Source organism: Lepisosteus oculatus, chromosome 2 (assembly GCF_040954835.1).
Source record: "Lepisosteus oculatus isolate fLepOcu1 chromosome 2, fLepOcu1.hap2, whole genome shotgun sequence".
Taxonomy (NCBI): Eukaryota; Metazoa; Chordata; class Actinopteri; order Semionotiformes; family Lepisosteidae; genus Lepisosteus; species Lepisosteus oculatus.
The window spans coordinates 66,431,365-66,450,288 of record NC_090697.1 but is presented as its reverse complement, the minus strand read 5'-3'; the positions used below and the strand labels follow the sequence as shown (position 1 = coordinate 66,450,288).

Below are 18,924 nucleotides of genomic sequence, written 5' to 3'. Positions count from 1 at the left end.
AACTTCTCTGAGGCAGCTATGCATTGTACCTTTTAGATTGGTACATCCAAACCAGAATATACTATTCCAGCTGAGCTCTTTCTCCAGCCTTTTCATTGTGACCTCCACTGTTAGATATGCTCACCATGACATTGTGGTAATAACACAGGACACAGCAACACTTTGGAAGCACAAACAGTTCATACCATACTTGCCATGACGTAGGCTAGTTGGCTTTTAGGTGTTTTCATTCTGGCAGAGCTTCACCTGCATGAATAAATTGAGTCCAAAAGATAGTTTAATGTCCTCGTGAGATGCTGTTCCTTAGTCCACATGGGTCTGCGCTGTGCAGGGCTGCGTATTGCTTGCCACACTGCAGGACTGGCCATCACGCTGCTGGCCACAGGAGAAGGAATCTACCCAAGGAGGTAAAGCAGGAACACGTGTTGCAGAATAATGCATCAATCCGTCACCATTCATAATCTTTTTTTCTTTAATGTTTCTTTCTGACAACCTTTCAAAGCAGCTGTAAGTCACCACCAGTGCTGCCCTTGAATCTAGCTGCTTTTTTCACAGCTTGAAGTAATACAAAACAAGCCCACCATTTTCTGTTTGGGTTTCCTCTTAATTTTTGGTTGCTCATGATTTCCTTTTCTTTTTTTTTTCTTTTCGTTTCTCATCCCCTTTGCCTCAATCGGCCCCTTGCTCTTTTCCTTTCTCTCACCCCTCCCTCTCTCCCGACTCCTGTTTGCCTCCACCTTGCCCCCCCGACCCAACACCCTACCACCCCAGACGCTAACCCCCTAGCTGGCACTGCCAACTTGATGTCCTCTCAAGCTGCTGACACACCTGACTTGCCCAACGACGGTAAACCAAGTGGCATCACCAATGGTACGTCGACTCTCGCCCACCCAACGCAGCCCCTCTCCACTAGGTGGAGCTGATACAGAAAACCAGGACAGGACTCGGACGCCATTTACTCTGTCCTGCGTGGATAGGTTAGAACTGAAGGGACACCCTGGAATTTACAAAACCTGTGGGGGGCGCTGTTCTTAAACAGCAGACTTAGTGTGGTCAACGATTACAGCGGTATAACAGCAGTAAGGACCTCTGGGATAGCCAGGGCAGGTGATGTGAAAAGACAGGCCTGAGCAGGCAAGCCAAGCTCATACAGGATTGTAGCCCTTTTCATTACAGATGGGGGGGCACTAGTCACGGAGCAGGAGAATAGTGGGAAAGGCAGGGAGAGAGAGTCACAGGCATCCGCTGGACACACACGAGGAGAAAGAGAGAGTATGGGCTTCAGCCTGCGTTTATAAGGGAGGAAGAGGAAGGAGTGAGCAGGAAAAAGAGAGAGGTCATGGGACAGTCTAATACTGAAGAGTATGAAATGCTACAATACTCTTTGGCTTCTGTTAATCTCTTTGTCTAAATATGTCCATTCTCGGTGTGAGGTGTGCTGTGTCCTACAGAAATTCCATTTACAGTGCAAAAAGAAGGGAAAAAAACTGACAAGCACCCATGACTTCGAAAGTATTGTACAACTGACTCTGAACGTTTCATTGCCCTTTTCAGCAGTACTGGAAATCAGCTGGTACTTGTGGAGTGACAAGTTTGTTGCTCCAAGTTAAATTAAATGTAAAAGAAGAGGCAGAAGACCATACAAGGAAATACCTTCCAGGTTCATCGATTCTGTGCATTATCTTCCCATGCTCTCTGAGGAATTTTTCTTAAATCCTTAGAAAAATTATAACAGAAATAATAACACTGCACTCACTGCCGGATGACAAGAATGTTAATTGCACTCCACCACCTCTGATTTCATCATTGTTGTCAATAGGGCCCTACTGCTGCTCATGCTCTAGTTTAAATTAGCAAAATTACACTTTATAAATAGATAATATGACAGGCAAATTGATACATTAATATTTCAGAATATGTTTTTTTAAGTATTATAGGTGGAAGAAGCTGCCTTTCAGAAGTAACAGTGGTTTTGGTTGTAGCTGGAAAAGAGTTTCGAAATTTCGGAGAAACAGTGTTCTGTTCGTGTGCACCAAACCCTCCCTATAATGTTGTAATATTCTCTGTTAAACATCACCATGATGGCAGTACGTGCTTTGTAACTTACGCTAGCTGTCTATGGACCAATCTCCAAAGTCCAGGTAAAAAGACCCTGCAGAAGTTTCATTTATGTTCTTTGTTGGCTCCAGCAACAGAATAATAGAATTAAAAAAAACCACGTACTAGTCTCCCTTTATGAGCGGACTGTGCACAGGAGCTTCTTTTTAACTCTCTTTGAGCAGACGTGTTCATCATGAAAAAAATAAACGTAAATGTGTCAATGTGAGCGGAGCTTAGAAACAGTAAAAAATGCATAAATTGATAAATAAGATTCTCCTGTTTTGGTGTTGACTGCTTTCTTGACTACCTGCCTTTAAAGCTGTAATCAACCGTCACTAAGCCATCTGCATTCCCTTATCTGATGAGTAAACCTCTGTTATCAGTGAAAGATTAAATGTTTGTTTTGACTTTCCCTTCTGAGAATTATGTACTGTATTTTTAGATTTTTGTATTTCTATTAAACAGGCTGGTGTGTAATTTAACGGGGAAAGGGATTATAAACATAAATGACAGAGCTGTGCTGGTAGTCTTCACACAGGGAAGCTTTGACTTCTTAGAAATCAGGGTGGCCCATCAGGATGTTCTGCAACGCAACCCAGGTGTTGCCAGCCTCAGCAGTCCCTCGTTATAGGGTACCTGCACCTTGTTTGGTAAAACTTGTTAACCAGTGGGGAATTGTGGAACTGGGCCTAAGGCTGGACCAGCCCTGGTCCATAAACCTTCCCATCCTTCCTTGGTCCTTCCCCTGCTTTGCCTCATGGGTTTCCCCTGGAAAGCTCATTTTGAAGCATAGGAGACCTGCACTGTGCTTCTAACCCAACCCCTCAGGGAAATCTATCCCCTTTCACCGTCTAACAATCAATCAGAATGGAAAGTGAACCCCCTTTCAACTCATAGGAGAGCTAGGCCACTTCTCCATGCAACCCTATGGGACATGTTACCGTTTTATCCTCGTCTAAATGTGAACCTGAAAGCCCGACTCACCCCGACTCCTGTGTTCATTCCCTGTTTTTGAAAGAAATGACTGAGCACAGCCACAGCAGAAATTACCCTCAGTGCCTCACACTGCACGGTTTTCGCCGGCTGGCCACATAAACCACCACAAGCAGCCGAGAGACCCTGCTGATCTGTTACTCTCCTTTAGATCCCACCCCTGACAGGTTCACTGCTTCTCCAAAGTTCCTTAGGGTCTTGGTAACTCTCCAGAACTTTAGTTACCCAGCTGTCTTTAAGCAGCAGTGCATCAAGCGCCAGTATAAGGTATGTCAACAATACTTTATGTACTGTAATGAATTCCTCCCACCCGTCAGGAATTGCAATGACGCGTTGCTGTTCTCTAAAAGAATTTGTTTCGTTTTCTTGCCAGACTTGTTGCTCCTGTCCTCCGCCGCCCCTCTCCCCATTCTTACGTCCCACATCCCTGTTGCTTTGCCTCTCTCTCTGTCTGTCCTGCCACTGTGCGGTCTGTGATGTGTCTCATATGGTCTTTGTCTCTGTCACCTTCTCTCTCACAGGCAAACAGCAGGATGGAGCCGTGGAAAACAGTCAGAACAAAGGTAAAGAAAACACACACACACTCAAATAAGAACAGGCAAACAGAGAGAGGGAAACGATACTGTGATATGAAGGAAGGAAATATGAATATAAACAGTATGTACACTGAGGTCAAAAGTGAGAAGAGGAAAAATGCTAAATGAATGTCGAAAATTCCCAGCTCACTGCTAACAGCCTTGCCTGTGTGCACTAGCCTGACAGTGGTTTCTTCTCACAGCGCTGTGTCTAAATGCGGTCACCTGCATCTGCTGCTTGAGGGACGTGACATGCACCATAAGTACAAAGAATAGACTTGCTCATAGCATGAGGTTCTCCTCACTAATAACATTGATGTCTGCTTGGTCAGCCTGGCTGTTAGATGTGAGAGCTAGTGTCTCTTCTCTATTAAACGTTCCCTCTCTTAAAGTTCTACGTCCTTAGAACTGATAAACCCAGAGTCAGCTTTAGGCATTTCACACTGTTCAAATGTATTTGTTTGTCTTGCTTCCACTCTGCGTCTTCCTGTACAAATGAAGCTACTGTGCTCACAGTTGACCATGTGCTTCCATTCACCCCACTTCTGTGTCGTAATATGTGGTTGACCCCTTTCTTGATGTGTAAACGATGACATTTTAATCAATATGCTTACAAATTCAGGGAATAATTAATTATCCACGTAAGTAACAAACAATTTGTCAAGGAAGTGCCGGTAAGCAACCTAGCCTTTTGGGATGGACGCTGGTGTTGAATCCAGTTTGTGTTATTGACATTACAGGTTTTTTTAAGCATGAATTTAACACCTGTCAAGCCATAAGTTGGGGGAAATTTCTTGTTGCAGGTACTTTCATTGACAGTACTCTAGTAAATAGTCATGGTATATCTGCACGTTTACTCTGGTAATCCTCTATATTTTACAATAATGTTTCTTGCTGTTGCTAATATATTACTGGGATTTTACATTGCTTTAATTGTGCTTTAGTACGCTGAAATATTAGACCATGATTCGCCTTTGACAAATATTTCTTTGGGTTGGCAGTATTTTTTTATTTCTCCGAGATTTTGGAGTAAGTCTTCCCTTTCCAAAAAAGCTTTCTCTCAGTCAAGGACAGGAAATGTCAGAATATGCACTCTAAAGACAGTAAAAGAGGCCTTGTGTGTTCTTAATCTGCTTGCTCATAAAACAGACTTTCAGAAGTCTTTTTGTCTATTATGGAATTATTATGGTGGAATTGGTACAACCAACGACTATCTTTGTAGAACAACAGAAAAAGAGATTGCAAATATAACACACAGGGAACATATACAAATTCTCCATCAGAACTGACAGCTTGCCTCTCCTCCTTTTCATGTGGGACAGATGTGTCTGTTTTTAACATGACTTAAGAAATTGTACTTGTACTTAAAACCCCAAAGCTTTCTCATTTTTGTACTGTCTGAGCTTACAGTTGTGAAGCTGTCAAACAGGAACGGGACAGGTAGTTCAATATTTAAACTGCAATTCTATTACTGAAAAATGCACAACATACTGTATACAGTACTAAAAACTAAATTCCCTATTTGTGTACATATAAATGACAGGGGGTGTGTACCAAGTAAAAACAAATACACATATCTATTCATGAGAGATGCTTCTATATTTGCGCTAAAGGTTGTTTTTAAACTCAGTGTTTATTGATTCATAATTTTATGCAAAATGTGAGGTGTTAACTGTTGTTAGTGGTGGTTGCTGAACAGAGGTGAAAATGCTGGTGCCATGTACCTATAGACTCATGTGGACTGCACAACTGCCTTCAGTCCTTTTGATTCTGAGTGAGCCTTATAAATGTCTCTTACATAACTTTACAAATAGTTTTTTTTCTTATTGAAGTTTTTAGCTGATTGTTGACACTTTTTGTTTTTTATAGTTAACTTCAAAAACTTTACATTTACATTGTATTTGTATGAGAAATTATTTGTTTTGACTGTCTTTTTTAAAGTTTTCATTATAGTGGCTTACATAGGCTTTGGGATTCAACAATTTTATTATAGATCTGATACATGTTCAATGTAATGTGCAGGCTAAGAAGAAAACTGAGACAAAGACTGGCCAACTGTGTGTTTGTTACCCACAAAGCTCCCAGCACAAAACTTGGTATGCACAGATTATTGTCCCCATTCAATTACAGTATCTGCAATCAACAAAGTCTCCTCCAAACTGATAAAGATAAAATTGTTAAAAGTATATCAACAAGAAGGATATACAAGAAAGAAGACTCTCAATGCCATACGTATCTCAAGCATTGGCAATGGCAAGCCTAAATCAGTTCAGCAAAAAATGGTCACAAAATTAGTATAATGGTCTTTGTATGTGATCAATGTACTCAGAATAAAAACCTCTGTAAGCCCCCTCAGAAAGACATAGGAATTTCAAACCATAATTCACATATACAGTACAACGGTCTCTGGCTGTATGTAATCAAAGTTTCATTTCTTGACAGCATAAATGTACTTATCTGTGTGTGTTCTTTTAGAATTGAGTTTCAAGCCACAGCTCACATAATGGTACAGCAAATCCAACCTGAAGATCCAGGAGCTTTCAATACAAATCAGGGATGAGGTAGTAGAGAGATAGAAATCTGGAGGAAGTTGCCTATCCCTTTTACAGTGAATCCCATCACTAAGACATGGAATCGGCCACTCTTCTTAATAACTGAGCAGCCCGGCAAGCACAAAACTTGTTGGGGATGTCACTGTAAAGACAACCATGACTTTGAATGATTTGCAATGTTCTGCGTCTGAGATGGGAGTCACTGCTCATACAGTAATTGGTAATATACCTACCCCTACATGAAGCTAGCCTAGGCAATGGGCAAAAAGCAAGCCATTAGTTTCAAAGACTAATCTTCTGTCTTGTATAAGATATACTGTAGACACCTGGAAAAATCTGTTATGGCCAGACAAAACAAAAGATTAACTTTCTAGTCTAAATGTAAAGTGTTTGTACAAACACAGCACATTTCCCAGTCAGCACTACCCCCGCTGTCATGTATGGTCATGTCAGCATCATGTTCTGGAGATGTTTCTCATAAGTAGAGACCAGGAAGCTTGAGGAGAAAATAGATGGTACAGGCACAAGTACAGGCACATCCTGGAGGATAACCTCCGGGAGTTAGCCAAAAAACTACAAATGGGTAAAAACTTCACATCTCACCAAGATAATGACATGAAACACAAGGCCATATGAACACTGGAAGGGTCTGAGAGGAAGAGAGCGACTGTCCTGGAGCAGCCCAGTTGATTCCAATAGAAAAAGGTTTGATGATTGCCAACAAACGTGTCAGACATGGAATAATTCTGACGGGAAGAATGGGCAACCATCACAGTACATTATCCCACTGTGCAGAGCTGATAGAGCTGTATCCACAAAGAAGGGTAATTACTATCAAGCCTACTGTATGTCCTCCAAGTATTGACGTTGGTGTCTGAATACGTATGCAATCAGTACTTTTCACTTTGAATTTCTTCTTTGTGTGTTTTTTGACATTCAACCTCCTTCACATACAGTACTGTATAACTGTGTTCAGTTATTCCAGTGTTGAATAACTAAGTTGAGTTGAAAAAAATAATACATTTTGCATGTGGTTAACCAAAATTTAAAATTATTGGTAGGTCTGCAAGGCGTCGTGTATAATTTGTGATTTCAAAAAATAAAGAAGTGCAGAAATTGAAATAAAGAGGAGTGATGTTCTTACTGGACTTCCATTGCTTGTTGTAGCAGGTAATGGTCTTATTCTCCATATTTAACTATGACCAAGAGACGCTGTTGGACTGTGGCTCTACAGAGATGAATCATCCCCCCCCCCTTCAGCCAAGACTGACCATGAAAAACCATATGGCTGGTAAATGTGTTAGTGATAAATTGGCCACTGGCCTGCATCACTGTGTAGCTCTCCCTTGAAATACTTGAAAGGCTTTTCCGAAGATTTTAAAAGATCCCTTTTTGCTTGAAGCCTTTGTGAGAGAGAGCAAAGCAAGCAGGAAACATCAGGGAATCCCATGCAGGAGGTTTGATAGCTTTTGGAACAGGAAACAACAGGAAACAAAAAGCCACTGTAAATGGTCCCTATTTATTTTAAACTACAGTGGCTATTCATGTTGTTTCATTTCATGCAGATTTTCAGGGCGTCTCCCATTGTGAACTGGATGAAAGGGGCTGGGAGAAGACTCACTAGCACTAGCACCAGCTGTAGACTTGTTATCTGAATGACATTCGGTCAAGACTCTAGGTTCAAAGAAAATCGCTGCCAAGGAATGTGATTTCCCCTACTTGCAGTGCCTTGAAAGGAGCTCAGATCTGGAAATCTCAGATCAGTCCATCTGATGAGTAAATGTTCCTCCTCAAACGGAGGTGATTTTCACTGATCAGCAGGTGCATGACTCCTAAACGCGAAGAAACCCTGTTTCGCCCCGGCGTGCTTGGAGGTGATCAAGATGAGAAGCCCAGCAGACCTCTTTCTCAAAGGAGCAGCAATTTCGGGAACGTGCTTGCCTCCGGGGACTGTCTGACCCATTTGCGTTATTTTGTGTTGTTTCCTCTCTCCCCTCCATCGGGGTCCAGCCAAGAAACAGGACGGGGCGGTGGCCATGGAGATGCAGCCCCTAAAGAGCGCCGAGGGAGGCGAGGTGGAGGAGCGGGAGAAGAAGAAAGCCAACGTGCCCAAGAAGGAGAAGTCTGTGCTGCAGGGCAAGCTCACCAAGCTGGCCGTGCAGATCGGCAAAGCAGGCAAGTGTCCCGAGAGAGGAGGCTGTGGCCTGGATCCACGAGTGGTACAGTCTGCTTTAAGGGTGGCAGCATACTTGCAGTTGCAGTGCACAGTGGCGAACATAATACCGAACTACCATGTTCAGCGTTATTGCAGTTCCAGTGATCCCCCGATTTGCTTACACTGAATTGTAAAATACGAATTGTTTTACTATAATACTAATTATACTAATACTATAATCATTGCTTGTGCTGATTGCCACAGATAATACAATCAAGTGAGAAATGATCATAAGAATTTGAGTATCATATGTGAACTGCTTTTCTAACTGTCCGTTCTTGTTTCAGAAACTGTGGCTTGCTTCCACAAGATGTGCTACCTGTTGTCCGAGCTACTGTTAGCTATCTTATGTCATTTTATAGCGCATATAAACGTATTCAGACAATTGCCCTAGAAATTATATTTAAAAGAATTCCAACAACTCTGTACAATTAATTTGTAATACGATCTTAAAATCCTGCCACTGTCTCGGCAAAAACTGTCTCGCAGAAAACAACTAAGGAGAAACCAAACCAAAATATGATTTTCCTTTTTTACCCAAAAAATTAGTGCTCCTTGTGAACATTGAAATCTTTTGTAAGCCTTCTGTATGAACAAGTTTGAATCCTGTTATTCAATTATGTTCTGATTCTACATTTAAAGCAGAAAAGGGGGAGATGATAACCTGATTTCTGTGTTACTCCGTCTCCTTCTTCCTATATGTACGCACCAGGTGTCCTGCCTTTATACACGTCAGAAAAGTTGCAACACTTGTCCCCTCCTTCTCTCTTCAGGCCTGGTGATGTCTGCGATCACGGTGATCATCCTGGTGCTGTACTTCGTGATCCAGACCTTTGTGATCGAAGGCCGGACCTGGCTGACAGAGTGCACCCCTGTGTATGTGCAGTACTTTGTGAAGTTCTTCATCATCGGCGTCACTGTGTTGGTGGTGGCCGTTCCTGAGGGTTTGCCACTGGCTGTCACCATCTCTTTGGCCTACTCTGTCAAGGTAACCCTTGGGATGATGATTGTGGTGATTATGATGATGATTATATGATGATGATGATGATCATATGCTTGATTCCAAGAACAATTTTGTGGCTGTAGGTTAGTGAGCAGTTTGCAATATTGACAAATAAGGAACTACTTGACCAGGTAAACTGGGAGAAGTCAGAGACATGCCAGGTTTAAGCTGAATTGAAGCTTGAACTGGAATTTTAGCAAAGGAATTGGTCTTTGTAGATCAACCTTCACAGCACCATGGGGTCTTTACTATCCATTAGCAATCAAATCCTCAATTTATTGATTAGATATTGTCTACCACAATCCTGGACAGTGCTGTGGAATGCTCAGTGTGTGTCACCTTCTTGTCAGCTAAAACCACGTCTGTCACCAGCCACAGCACCATCATAATAACAAACAAGTCTTCTCAGAAACACCTTTTCACAACTGCCAAGGTTTGATGACTTCAGGATGATATGAAGTAGCTGTTGAAAGAAAACTCCCTCAGACTGTGATGATTCAAACATTCAGTTGTGTTTATTTTACTATATCTTAAAACAGAACATGTCTGTAGGGAATTTTACATGTCAAGCCCTGGGGGTGCTGCTGGAGTTCAAAAAAGGACAACCCTGGAGGAATATTACATTTTGAATGACACTCCTAGTGTGTATAACTTTTTGTTTCACATAGTGTTAAGCAGGGTTATACAAGGTCAGACATAACTGGATTGTGTTTTGTAATAAGATTCACTGCAGGCTCGGTCTGATCCTTACTGGAGTCAGCCATCATGATTTTCAGATCTCTAAGGATAACTGGGGCTACAGACAGCAAAAAGAATGAAAATTGTGTTTTTGTTATTGAATTCAGGGGTTAAAGTCTCTTCAATCAAGACTGATCTCACATCATTGTACCTGTTTACATAGAGGTTCTCTGTTATCTGAAAGACAGATAACAATCCCAAAGTCTTGGTACAGCAGTAGCCAATCCTGGTTTTATATATCTACAGTCCAGCAGATGCTGTCCGTTGGCTGTCCCTCCCAGTTTATGACCGATCATCTTCCATGATACAGAAGGTGACCATTCAGGCCAAAACAAGAGCCGCACTCCCTTTAGTAGGTTGAGCAGGAGATATCTGTTTGTGAGCACAATCCAGTCATGTTGCCCAGTCTTTGACACTCTCGCTTTAATCCCTCACTCTGGACATATTAATTCTCCATCTGTTTCAGTCAAGGGCCATAAACCCCCAGAAGCTGTTACTCACATGGCATGTCTGCATGTTTGCTGTTCACAGCCCTTCCTTGCTTTAATGTAATCCTTGAAGTGCTTCTTCTGCCCTCCTGTGTTGTGATTGCCTTGGCTGAGCTGGGAGAAGAGAACCTTCTTTGCAAGTCTGGAATCTGACATCCAGACAACATGATCGGCCCAACAGAACTGATGGTTGATGATGGTAGTCTCAATGCTTGTGGAACCTGCTTGGCATAAGACACTGATGTTGGTGCTTCTGTCCTCCCACTTAATACAGAAAATGTTTAATATTGTTTGAGGTTTGATGTCGTGATCCTTTAAACACCCATGTCCAAAGACAGCACTATGGGCACCACTGTGGGCCTCAAATCTGCAGGCTGCACTTTTTTCATCAATTTTATCCTTCTGTGAAAGACAACTCCCAAAGTGTGAGAAATGCTGTATGAGAAATTCCTCAAATACTCATCATAACCAATGGTGCTGGAATAGTGTTATGGAACTTGATGGTGAAGATGTTTGGTCTTCTGAATGCTTAAGACTAAGTTCCATCTTCTCATGTGCCTCTGTGATATTACAAGTACCTAGAGAGTTTTTTTCTGTCAAGGCACATACTGTAACATCATCAGCATAGTGGTGTCATTGGTGGTTAAATAATTTACTGTCTATTTGGTAAGTCAGCTGCATTTCACAAGTGAGTTCTATTCTGATGTGGATCCGTGCACTCAGAAATATTGAAATGCCTCATAATTCACTAAGCCAATAGTCTTCGTCAAGTCAAAGAATGCTAAGTAAGCAGATGTTGCAAGTTTGTCAACACTTGGAGCATGTGCAAGTTTGATAACTTTAGTTAGTTTAAGTCATGCTTAGAATGTTTGTATTTCTAAGGATTACTGAATTATTTAATTGAACAAACCATGTGTGTCCTGGATCAAAATGAAATTGGTCCAAGGACATTCAAATGAATAACTGAAGTGTGGCCTATAAAACTTGCTGGACTGTGGCTCTCCAGGGACAGGATTGGCCACACCTATACCATTTATGTACATTCATCTGTATTTTTGTTTTTCAACCTGCAGGTCCTCCAGACTTCAAAGTCTCCTGTGAATCAAACTGCTATGCAATAGGATTGTTACTTTCTTATATAGATACCACAGGGGAAAGAGTGATTAGGGGTTTTGCAATGCTCTTTTATTAATAAAACATGCACAGTCATTGCAATACTGCACCAGACAGGACACCAGAATAGAATTAAGAGCCCTGTTTTGTATTTCCTAGAAAATGATGAAGGACAACAATCTGGTGAGACACTTGGATGCCTGCGAAACAATGGGCAATGCCACAGCCATCTGCTCAGACAAGACTGGAACCCTGACCACCAACCGCATGACAGTGGTACAGACTTATATTGGAGACAATTACTTCAAAGAAGTCCCTGAGCCCCACTCCATTAACCCCAAAACAATGGAGCTCCTGATCAGTGCCATCGCAGTCAACAGCGCTTACACCTCGAAGATCATGGTGAGTGAGCTCTTGTCTGCCTTTTCTACGGTTCCAGTTACATTGCAGAGTTAGTTTTCACTCTCACAGCGTGTTCCAGCTTTAAACATTCTCATGCAGCCAACAGAAAGTCAGTCAGATAAGTTAAACTGTTCCATGAAACAGGAAGTGTGGGAGCACTGCTAAAGATGACAATCAAAGATGCACCTTGGGCTCCTACCATCCTTTGCCAGCACTCTCACTTATCCCACTCCTCCCACCAACTTCCCATCCTTCCCCTACTCCAGTTTTTCCATCTCTCTACCACCCTTTGTGTCTGTGCAAGTCCTCTCTCACTGCCGGAGGAGAAGAACTAGGAGCTGAGACTCACTTAGCAACAGTACATCCTCCATGAAAAATGTGATTGGAGCCAAGTTCATTCTTTGCCGTGTTTCGTCATTTACCTTAAATAGCCCTCTCTGAAAACTGACAATCGTTCCTTTTCCACTCCAGCCTCCAGACAAGGAGGGTGGCCTCCCGAAGCAGGTGGGGAACAAGACGGAGTGCTCCCTGCTGGGCTTCGTGCTGGACCTGAAGAGAGACTACCAGGCAGTGCGGGAGCAGATTCCAGAGGACAAGCTCTACAAGGTCTATACCTTCAATTCCGTCCGCAAGTCCATGAGCACTGTGGTCCGTTTGCCGGACAGCAGCTTCCGGCTCTACAGCAAGGGAGCCTCTGAGATCCTCCTGAAGAAGTAAGAGATCTTAAAAAACTTTTGATCTCCTAGGAGAAAAATACATATCAAACTTTATTCTATACAGATATCATGGTTCACATATCAAACTTTACATTTGTAATACCCCATGTTCTCTCCAAACCTTTGCTGCATTTTTGTATCAAGAGCTACTATACAGCAGTGCATCTCAGCACTGATCTGATGACATCATGCACCTTAATCTCCAACTTTGTACAGCCATGTATTGCTTAGCGCTGAGGATACATCCCAAAGAAAATCTTTGTAGGATTCAGTGCTAATTGAGGTAATTTTTAGCATGGGTCCAACTGGGTGCATTTCCGGGAGAAAACCTCTATACATACAGTATATTTCTTACATATGAGGGCTTCATTGGGGTATTGGGAGTGGCATTATATAATTTAAAACCAATTTCCTAGTGTGTGATGCTTCAGGGGGATGTGGACACCTGTGGGACGGAATAGAAGCAGGGCCTTCAAAACATAGACACTCCCATGACTTTCAGACCATTAACACAAAAAAGTTTATTAAATGAAGAATAAAGTTTAATAAACAAAAAGTCAGCTTCTAGAAGTATTGCTATAATTACTAATTCATGTTAATACAGAGGGGTAGTGAAGCTGCCCCTGTGGGAAAAAGAAACATCTCCTTTTAACAGAAAAAAAGACAAAAAGAAAATAAAAAAACTGTCACTGTCTTCATGTTTAAGCTCTTTCAAAAGTAAGAAAACCAACAGTATTTGGTTTTACCTTGTCTTTCTGGTCTTTGCTCTTGATATCCCTTAAAAACTCCATAAAATAAAAGATGTAAGCAATTTACAAACTCAGAGCAATTCCTTTTTTCTACAGCCATGTCTCTCTTCCTATCTCTCTTAGTAGCAGCAAGTGGCTGTGCCTCTCTTCTTTTAATCCGCTAATTTCAATTTATTAAATTAGGCTATTCTTTTTTCTAGTTGTATTTTCTTAAAACAATTTGTGTTTGGCTCAGCCCTAGTGCCATGGTGCACATAGCTCTCCCCGGTTAATTAGAACAGCTTTTTAGTTTGTACTCACAAGCTGCCAGCATCAGTGAAGCAGTTGCAGTCTTTTTTGTTTTTTACAGTAGGATGCAGGTCAGAACAACATCCCTCTCTGGTCTCTACTTATATTGCCTGGGAAAGATAGCAAACTTGTGCTTTACTCAGAGTGCATCGTCTTCTGGGAGTTTTGTGTCATGGATCTCCCGTTTTGTAATCTTGGTGTAGTCGAAAAGGTCCGTGAAGTCTAGGACACACTTCATATAATACTGTCCATCAACCACAGAGCCCCTGGTGGCATCACAAGAGTTTATTTTTGTATTATAGATCCTGGAGAAATATAAAAAAATTTGGCTCTCCACCAGTTTAGCTGTCTGCCTCCACTACTCCAGCTTGGCAGTGATGGAAGAGTGATGCATCTGCCGGAAAAGGCCAAGCTCATTTTGACAAAGTCTTAAACATGCTGGAGATCACTTTGCAATTTATTGCATTTCAGAAGCAAAATAAAATTCCAAAACTTTGAGTAGAAAAAAGCTATCAGTTCATTGAAGACTTTAATTACGTGATTAAGCTCAACTGGAATGAAAACCAGCTGGTTCTCCAGGACCAGGCTTGGGAGCTATAAAATATCTAAAAATCATAGGTAGGCCCCAACTTTATTTGTAAAGGAGAGAGTTAAGAGAAAACATCTTAAAGCCAGAGCTTGCATATTCAATCAGATACTGCTTTCAGGTCATGACTGAGGTCCTTGGATGATGTCCATGCAGATCCAAAATTGGAAAACTGGAATATCACTATGTGCAACCCACGAACCCAGTCAAACACAGGGCTTCAAAGGATTAAGGGATCCCCCCCCCCCCCTTCCTGTTTTCCCTGTCTTCTGCAAAGGTGTTCCAGCATCCTGAACAGCAATGGGGAGGTTCGAAACTTCCGGCCACGCGACCGTGACGAAATGGTGAAGAAAGTGATCGAACCCATGGCTTGCGATGGCCTGCGCACTATCTGCATCGCCTACCGCAACTTCCCTGCTTCCCCTGAGCCCGAGTGGGACAACGAAAATGAGATAGTCACCGATCTGACCTGCATCACAGTGGTGGGCATAGAGGATCCTGTCCGGCCAGAGGTACATGAGCCAAACCTGTCAGCGGTTTTAGTTGTGAATGGTAACCGTTCAATAGAAGCAGTCCAGACAGCCTCAATGGGATTTCTAGATATCTTCTGTTTTAATCCCTTTTTAAACTGTCAGATTAAATCAAGCAAGCGAAAGCGTGCTAATTGCAATGCAAGGTACCCTGGATTTTCTTTTTGTTTGCAATCATAATCACTGAAAGAAAATAATGAGTAAACAGAAGGAGAAGTTAAGAAATCGACTATATGAGTCAATAATCAATATTATGAATCAATGAACTGAAAAATAAAAACTGTGAGGGGCAAAAATAAAGGGAGAAGCTATACGAGGTGGACGGGAGTGGAGCAGGAGATGATGGGTTAAATTATGTGGTACTATGTGGTAAAAAATATGCGAACCGGAATAAAAATGAAGGAGCACTATGAGATCCTGCGAATCAGAAACAAGCGTGTCAAACTTTTGGCAAGAGGAGGTCAGAGCTCAGTTTTAGAGAAGCTGGAAGATACTAAATATGGGTCTCATTCTCTTACATACCATAAGTAATAATGAAGGAATTGAGGTGAACAAGTAATGTAGTTACTGTATATGTATCTTAAAGTGCTTCCATAGCTCCAGCTCATTGTAAATCCTTCAGGTTTTGAAGGTAGTTCGCTGGGTAGTCATCACTCTGAATGGAGTTTGAGAAAGGTGCCTTGACAACAGCTACCATGAATAAAGGTGAAGGGTTTGCTTCCCTTCCCCAGATGGATAATCCCAGATCAAAACCCAGCTCTTGGTCCGTGTTCTTGTTGGCAGGTACCAGAGGCCATTAGGAAGTGCCAGCGCGCGGGCATCACGGTGCGGATGGTGACTGGCGACAACATCAACACTGCTCGCGCCATCGCTGCCAAGTGTGGCATCATCCAGGCTGGCGAGGACTTCCTTTGTCTAGAGGGCAAGGAGTTTAACCGGCGAATCAGAAATGAAAAGGGAGAGGTGAGATCTGGGGATGGGACTTAGTTGCGGGGCTCAGGAGGTGTGCAAGGTTGGAAATTCTCGGCCGTTCTTGGGCTACAGCTTCCTCTTGTCTGTGACACCTTGGATATCCATGACTTTCCATTTGAGAATGTATATTCATGTGGAATTTTAGCCAAAAGCCTTCTGGAGATGTAAATGTATCTTGGTATATAATATAGCTACCACCGTTGCTTGTTCTAGAAATCTATCAGATTGGTTTGACAAATTGTTTCTTTCCCAAATCTGTCTTCTGACATCTCCTGGTATTTTGTTTCCATTGTGATAACCTTCCCATTTACCTATTAGTATTCCATATGTTTAGATCTTATAAAGAACAATTAAGTGTGTATTTGATTAACTCGCCATTGGATTTCAGTCCTCCTGGGGTCTTACATACAGTGAGAAAGAGGAGGAAAACATACAGAGTAAAGAATATTACCATCGCTTTCCTCTTCCTCAAAGCTTGTTCTCAAAAGAACATTGTTCTGACCAGTCTTGGAAGCCAGTTGCTGGATCATCTGAACCTTATTATAGAAAGCCCTCAGTCTTATTTTATGAAATTGTTTATGATTTTCTTTATTGTAGAATCCCTAGACTAAAAATGTTCTCTCCTCATTTGGTGGTACATTTTGGAAAAATAATAATAATATTAATAAATGCTTACACTTATATAGCACTTTTCTGGACACTCTACTCAAACCGCTTTACAGGTAATATAAATGAATTGCACCAGAAATACGCAGCATCCACCTGGATGATGCGACAGCAGCCATAGTGCGCCAGAACCCTCACCACACATCTGCTATTAATTGGGGAGGAAAACGGAGAAATGAAGCCAATTTTATAGATGGGGATTATTAGGAAGCTGTGATTGGTAATGTCCCTATTTATACGAGGGCTATTCTGATTATCTTGTACCCCCCATTCCCACCCCATCAGATTGAACAGGAGCGGATTGATAAGATTTGGCCGAAGCTGCGAGTTTTGGCTCGATCTTCTCCGACAGACAAGCACACACTGGTTAAAGGTAAGGCAAGCAGCACAGCTCATCCATCCCTTAAAGAGGTTTTGAAAACCATTGCAACACAGTGTTGATGTGATTTTAAGAATTTTTCTATTAAGCAGGTAATATGAAGCATTTTCTATTGAGCAGGTAATAAGATGCATCTTTCTATTGAGCAGGTGGGTGTGTCGACTGCTCTTTCAACCCGTTTTGTTGCAATCGCAGTTTAAAAAAGAGTTTTCCCTGGGTAACTATAGGTCACAATTGGTTGCATTTGTTTGCAGAAATTGTTGTGGAAGAAAGAACGGTGAGGTAACACTGTGTCAGTGCAGAGGCTGTGTCAACATGGTTAGGGTATCAGCTTCAATGACATGGCTGGGCAGCTTTTCCATACTCCCTCCACCCTTTGGGTAAAGAAATACATCCCGTTCTCAGTTTTAAATGTTCCTCCACATCTGTCCTCTAATCTGTGTTTCACTGTCCATGCTGAGGAAATTAGCTTCTGAGGATTTTGATATCTGTATCAGGTCCCCTTGTAACCTGTTCTGATAATGTCAGTGTAGGGCATTCCCTTAAACACTGGAATACACATGGTTGCTCTCCTCTGGACAGGTTCCTGTACCGTATTCCAAGCACCCTATCTTTACCTGACTCCTTATCCTAATAATTATTTTTTAAGCAATTAAGATCAGAGGTGGAATGTGAATCAGCTAACAATGGATCCCTAAAGGGCTGTACTTGCCCATTCCTGCTGTAGACTAATGACAACTCTTTCACAGTATGTCTTGTATTTAAAGACTAGCACTCAGCTACTTTAGGGATAATTAAGCGCTCGGTTATCGTTAACGATGTGCCCGCCTCTCAGGCATCATTGACAGTACCGTTGTGGAGCAGCGTCAGGTTGTGGCAGTGACTGGCGATGGGACCAATGACGGGCCAGCTCTGAAGAAGGCAGACGTTGGCTTTGCTATGGTAGGTACCGGCACACTGCTCACCTGTCCACAGGTATGCAGGTATGTACGCCACATACTGTAACAGTGGTACAGCAGGTAAATCTCATTTCACCAGGTCCCCTTAATAGAACTTTTGTTATAAATAGAACAATATATGTGTATGTCTATATATATATAAACAATAATGTTTTATTTTAACCCTCTTATGGTTCATTTTCTATAGATTCGTCTAAACAAGGCCTACAGTTTGCTCCTTAATTATGTCCTTAATGAATAGCAGGATGAGTGTAACAGTCAAGACGCTGGTTCTATGCCAGTACTACAGTGGGCTGTACTGGAAGCTTTGCATGCTGAGCAGCCCTGATTCAGACCTCGAGTGGAGGAGTACATTCAAACGTTGCTTCATGTGTACGGGGGAGTCTAATGCGTTTTTTGCTCCCAAGCACAATTTTCTTCCCATTTCCCTGCGTAGATTTATAAAATTATGAAGAGAAAACACAGATAAGAAGTACGTTACTGAGGGTGTGACAAAAGAAAAAATATCAGAAATATTTAACTCCCTTGCTTTAGGTTTTGCTGTTAGTAGTTTTGGAAAATAACCTACAGTTAGAAAAAAAGGGATTCAACAGTAGTACTGGAACTAGGAGCTTTGGAAGCCATTAAGATGGTTACTGTGCAGGCACTGAATACAACCCTGCAGCGAGAGACAGGACAGGACTCAAGCGCGGGTCTCAGAGGAGATCCTGCAGAGATGAGCAGTAGCGAGCAAGGAAAGGGTGATAGCTAAGAGTAGGCAAGGAAACCGATAGAGGTAAGAAGTTAGGCGTGACTCAGAAAAAATACATGGAGAAAATCCGCCTTGTATAATCAAATGGAAGTCTCAGACTAGCAGAAAGGTTACTGCGAGACGGTAACGCGTCAGCTGAGGCTTACACA

General features: G+C 42.0%; 1 protein-coding gene across 6 annotated transcripts in view; it reads left to right on the top strand.

The window, feature by feature from the left end:
* The window catches only part of atp2b3b (ATPase plasma membrane Ca2+ transporting 3b), a 135,112-nt gene that overhangs the window by 86,877 nt on the left and 29,311 nt on the right, over positions 1–18,924 (top strand). For 2 of the 6 annotated variants that reach the window (XM_015342792.2, XM_015342819.2), the window contains exons 7-16: positions 772–870; positions 3,615–3,656; positions 8,231–8,395; positions 9,209–9,423; positions 11,937–12,179; positions 12,651–12,892; positions 14,796–15,030; positions 15,832–16,011; positions 16,972–17,059; positions 17,901–18,007. In XM_015342792.2, coding sequence (XP_015198278.1) covers positions 772–870; positions 3,615–3,656; positions 8,231–8,395; positions 9,209–9,423; positions 11,937–12,179; positions 12,651–12,892; positions 14,796–15,030; positions 15,832–16,011; positions 16,972–17,059; positions 17,901–18,007 — 1,616 coding nt within the window. The remainder of the gene's footprint in view (positions 1–771; positions 871–3,614; positions 3,657–8,230; positions 8,396–9,208; positions 9,424–11,936; positions 12,180–12,650; positions 12,893–14,795; positions 15,031–15,831; positions 16,012–16,971; positions 17,060–17,900; positions 18,008–18,924) is intronic. The other 4 variants (XM_015342800.2, XM_015342828.2, XM_015342810.2 and 1 more) reach the window with 2 other exon arrangements.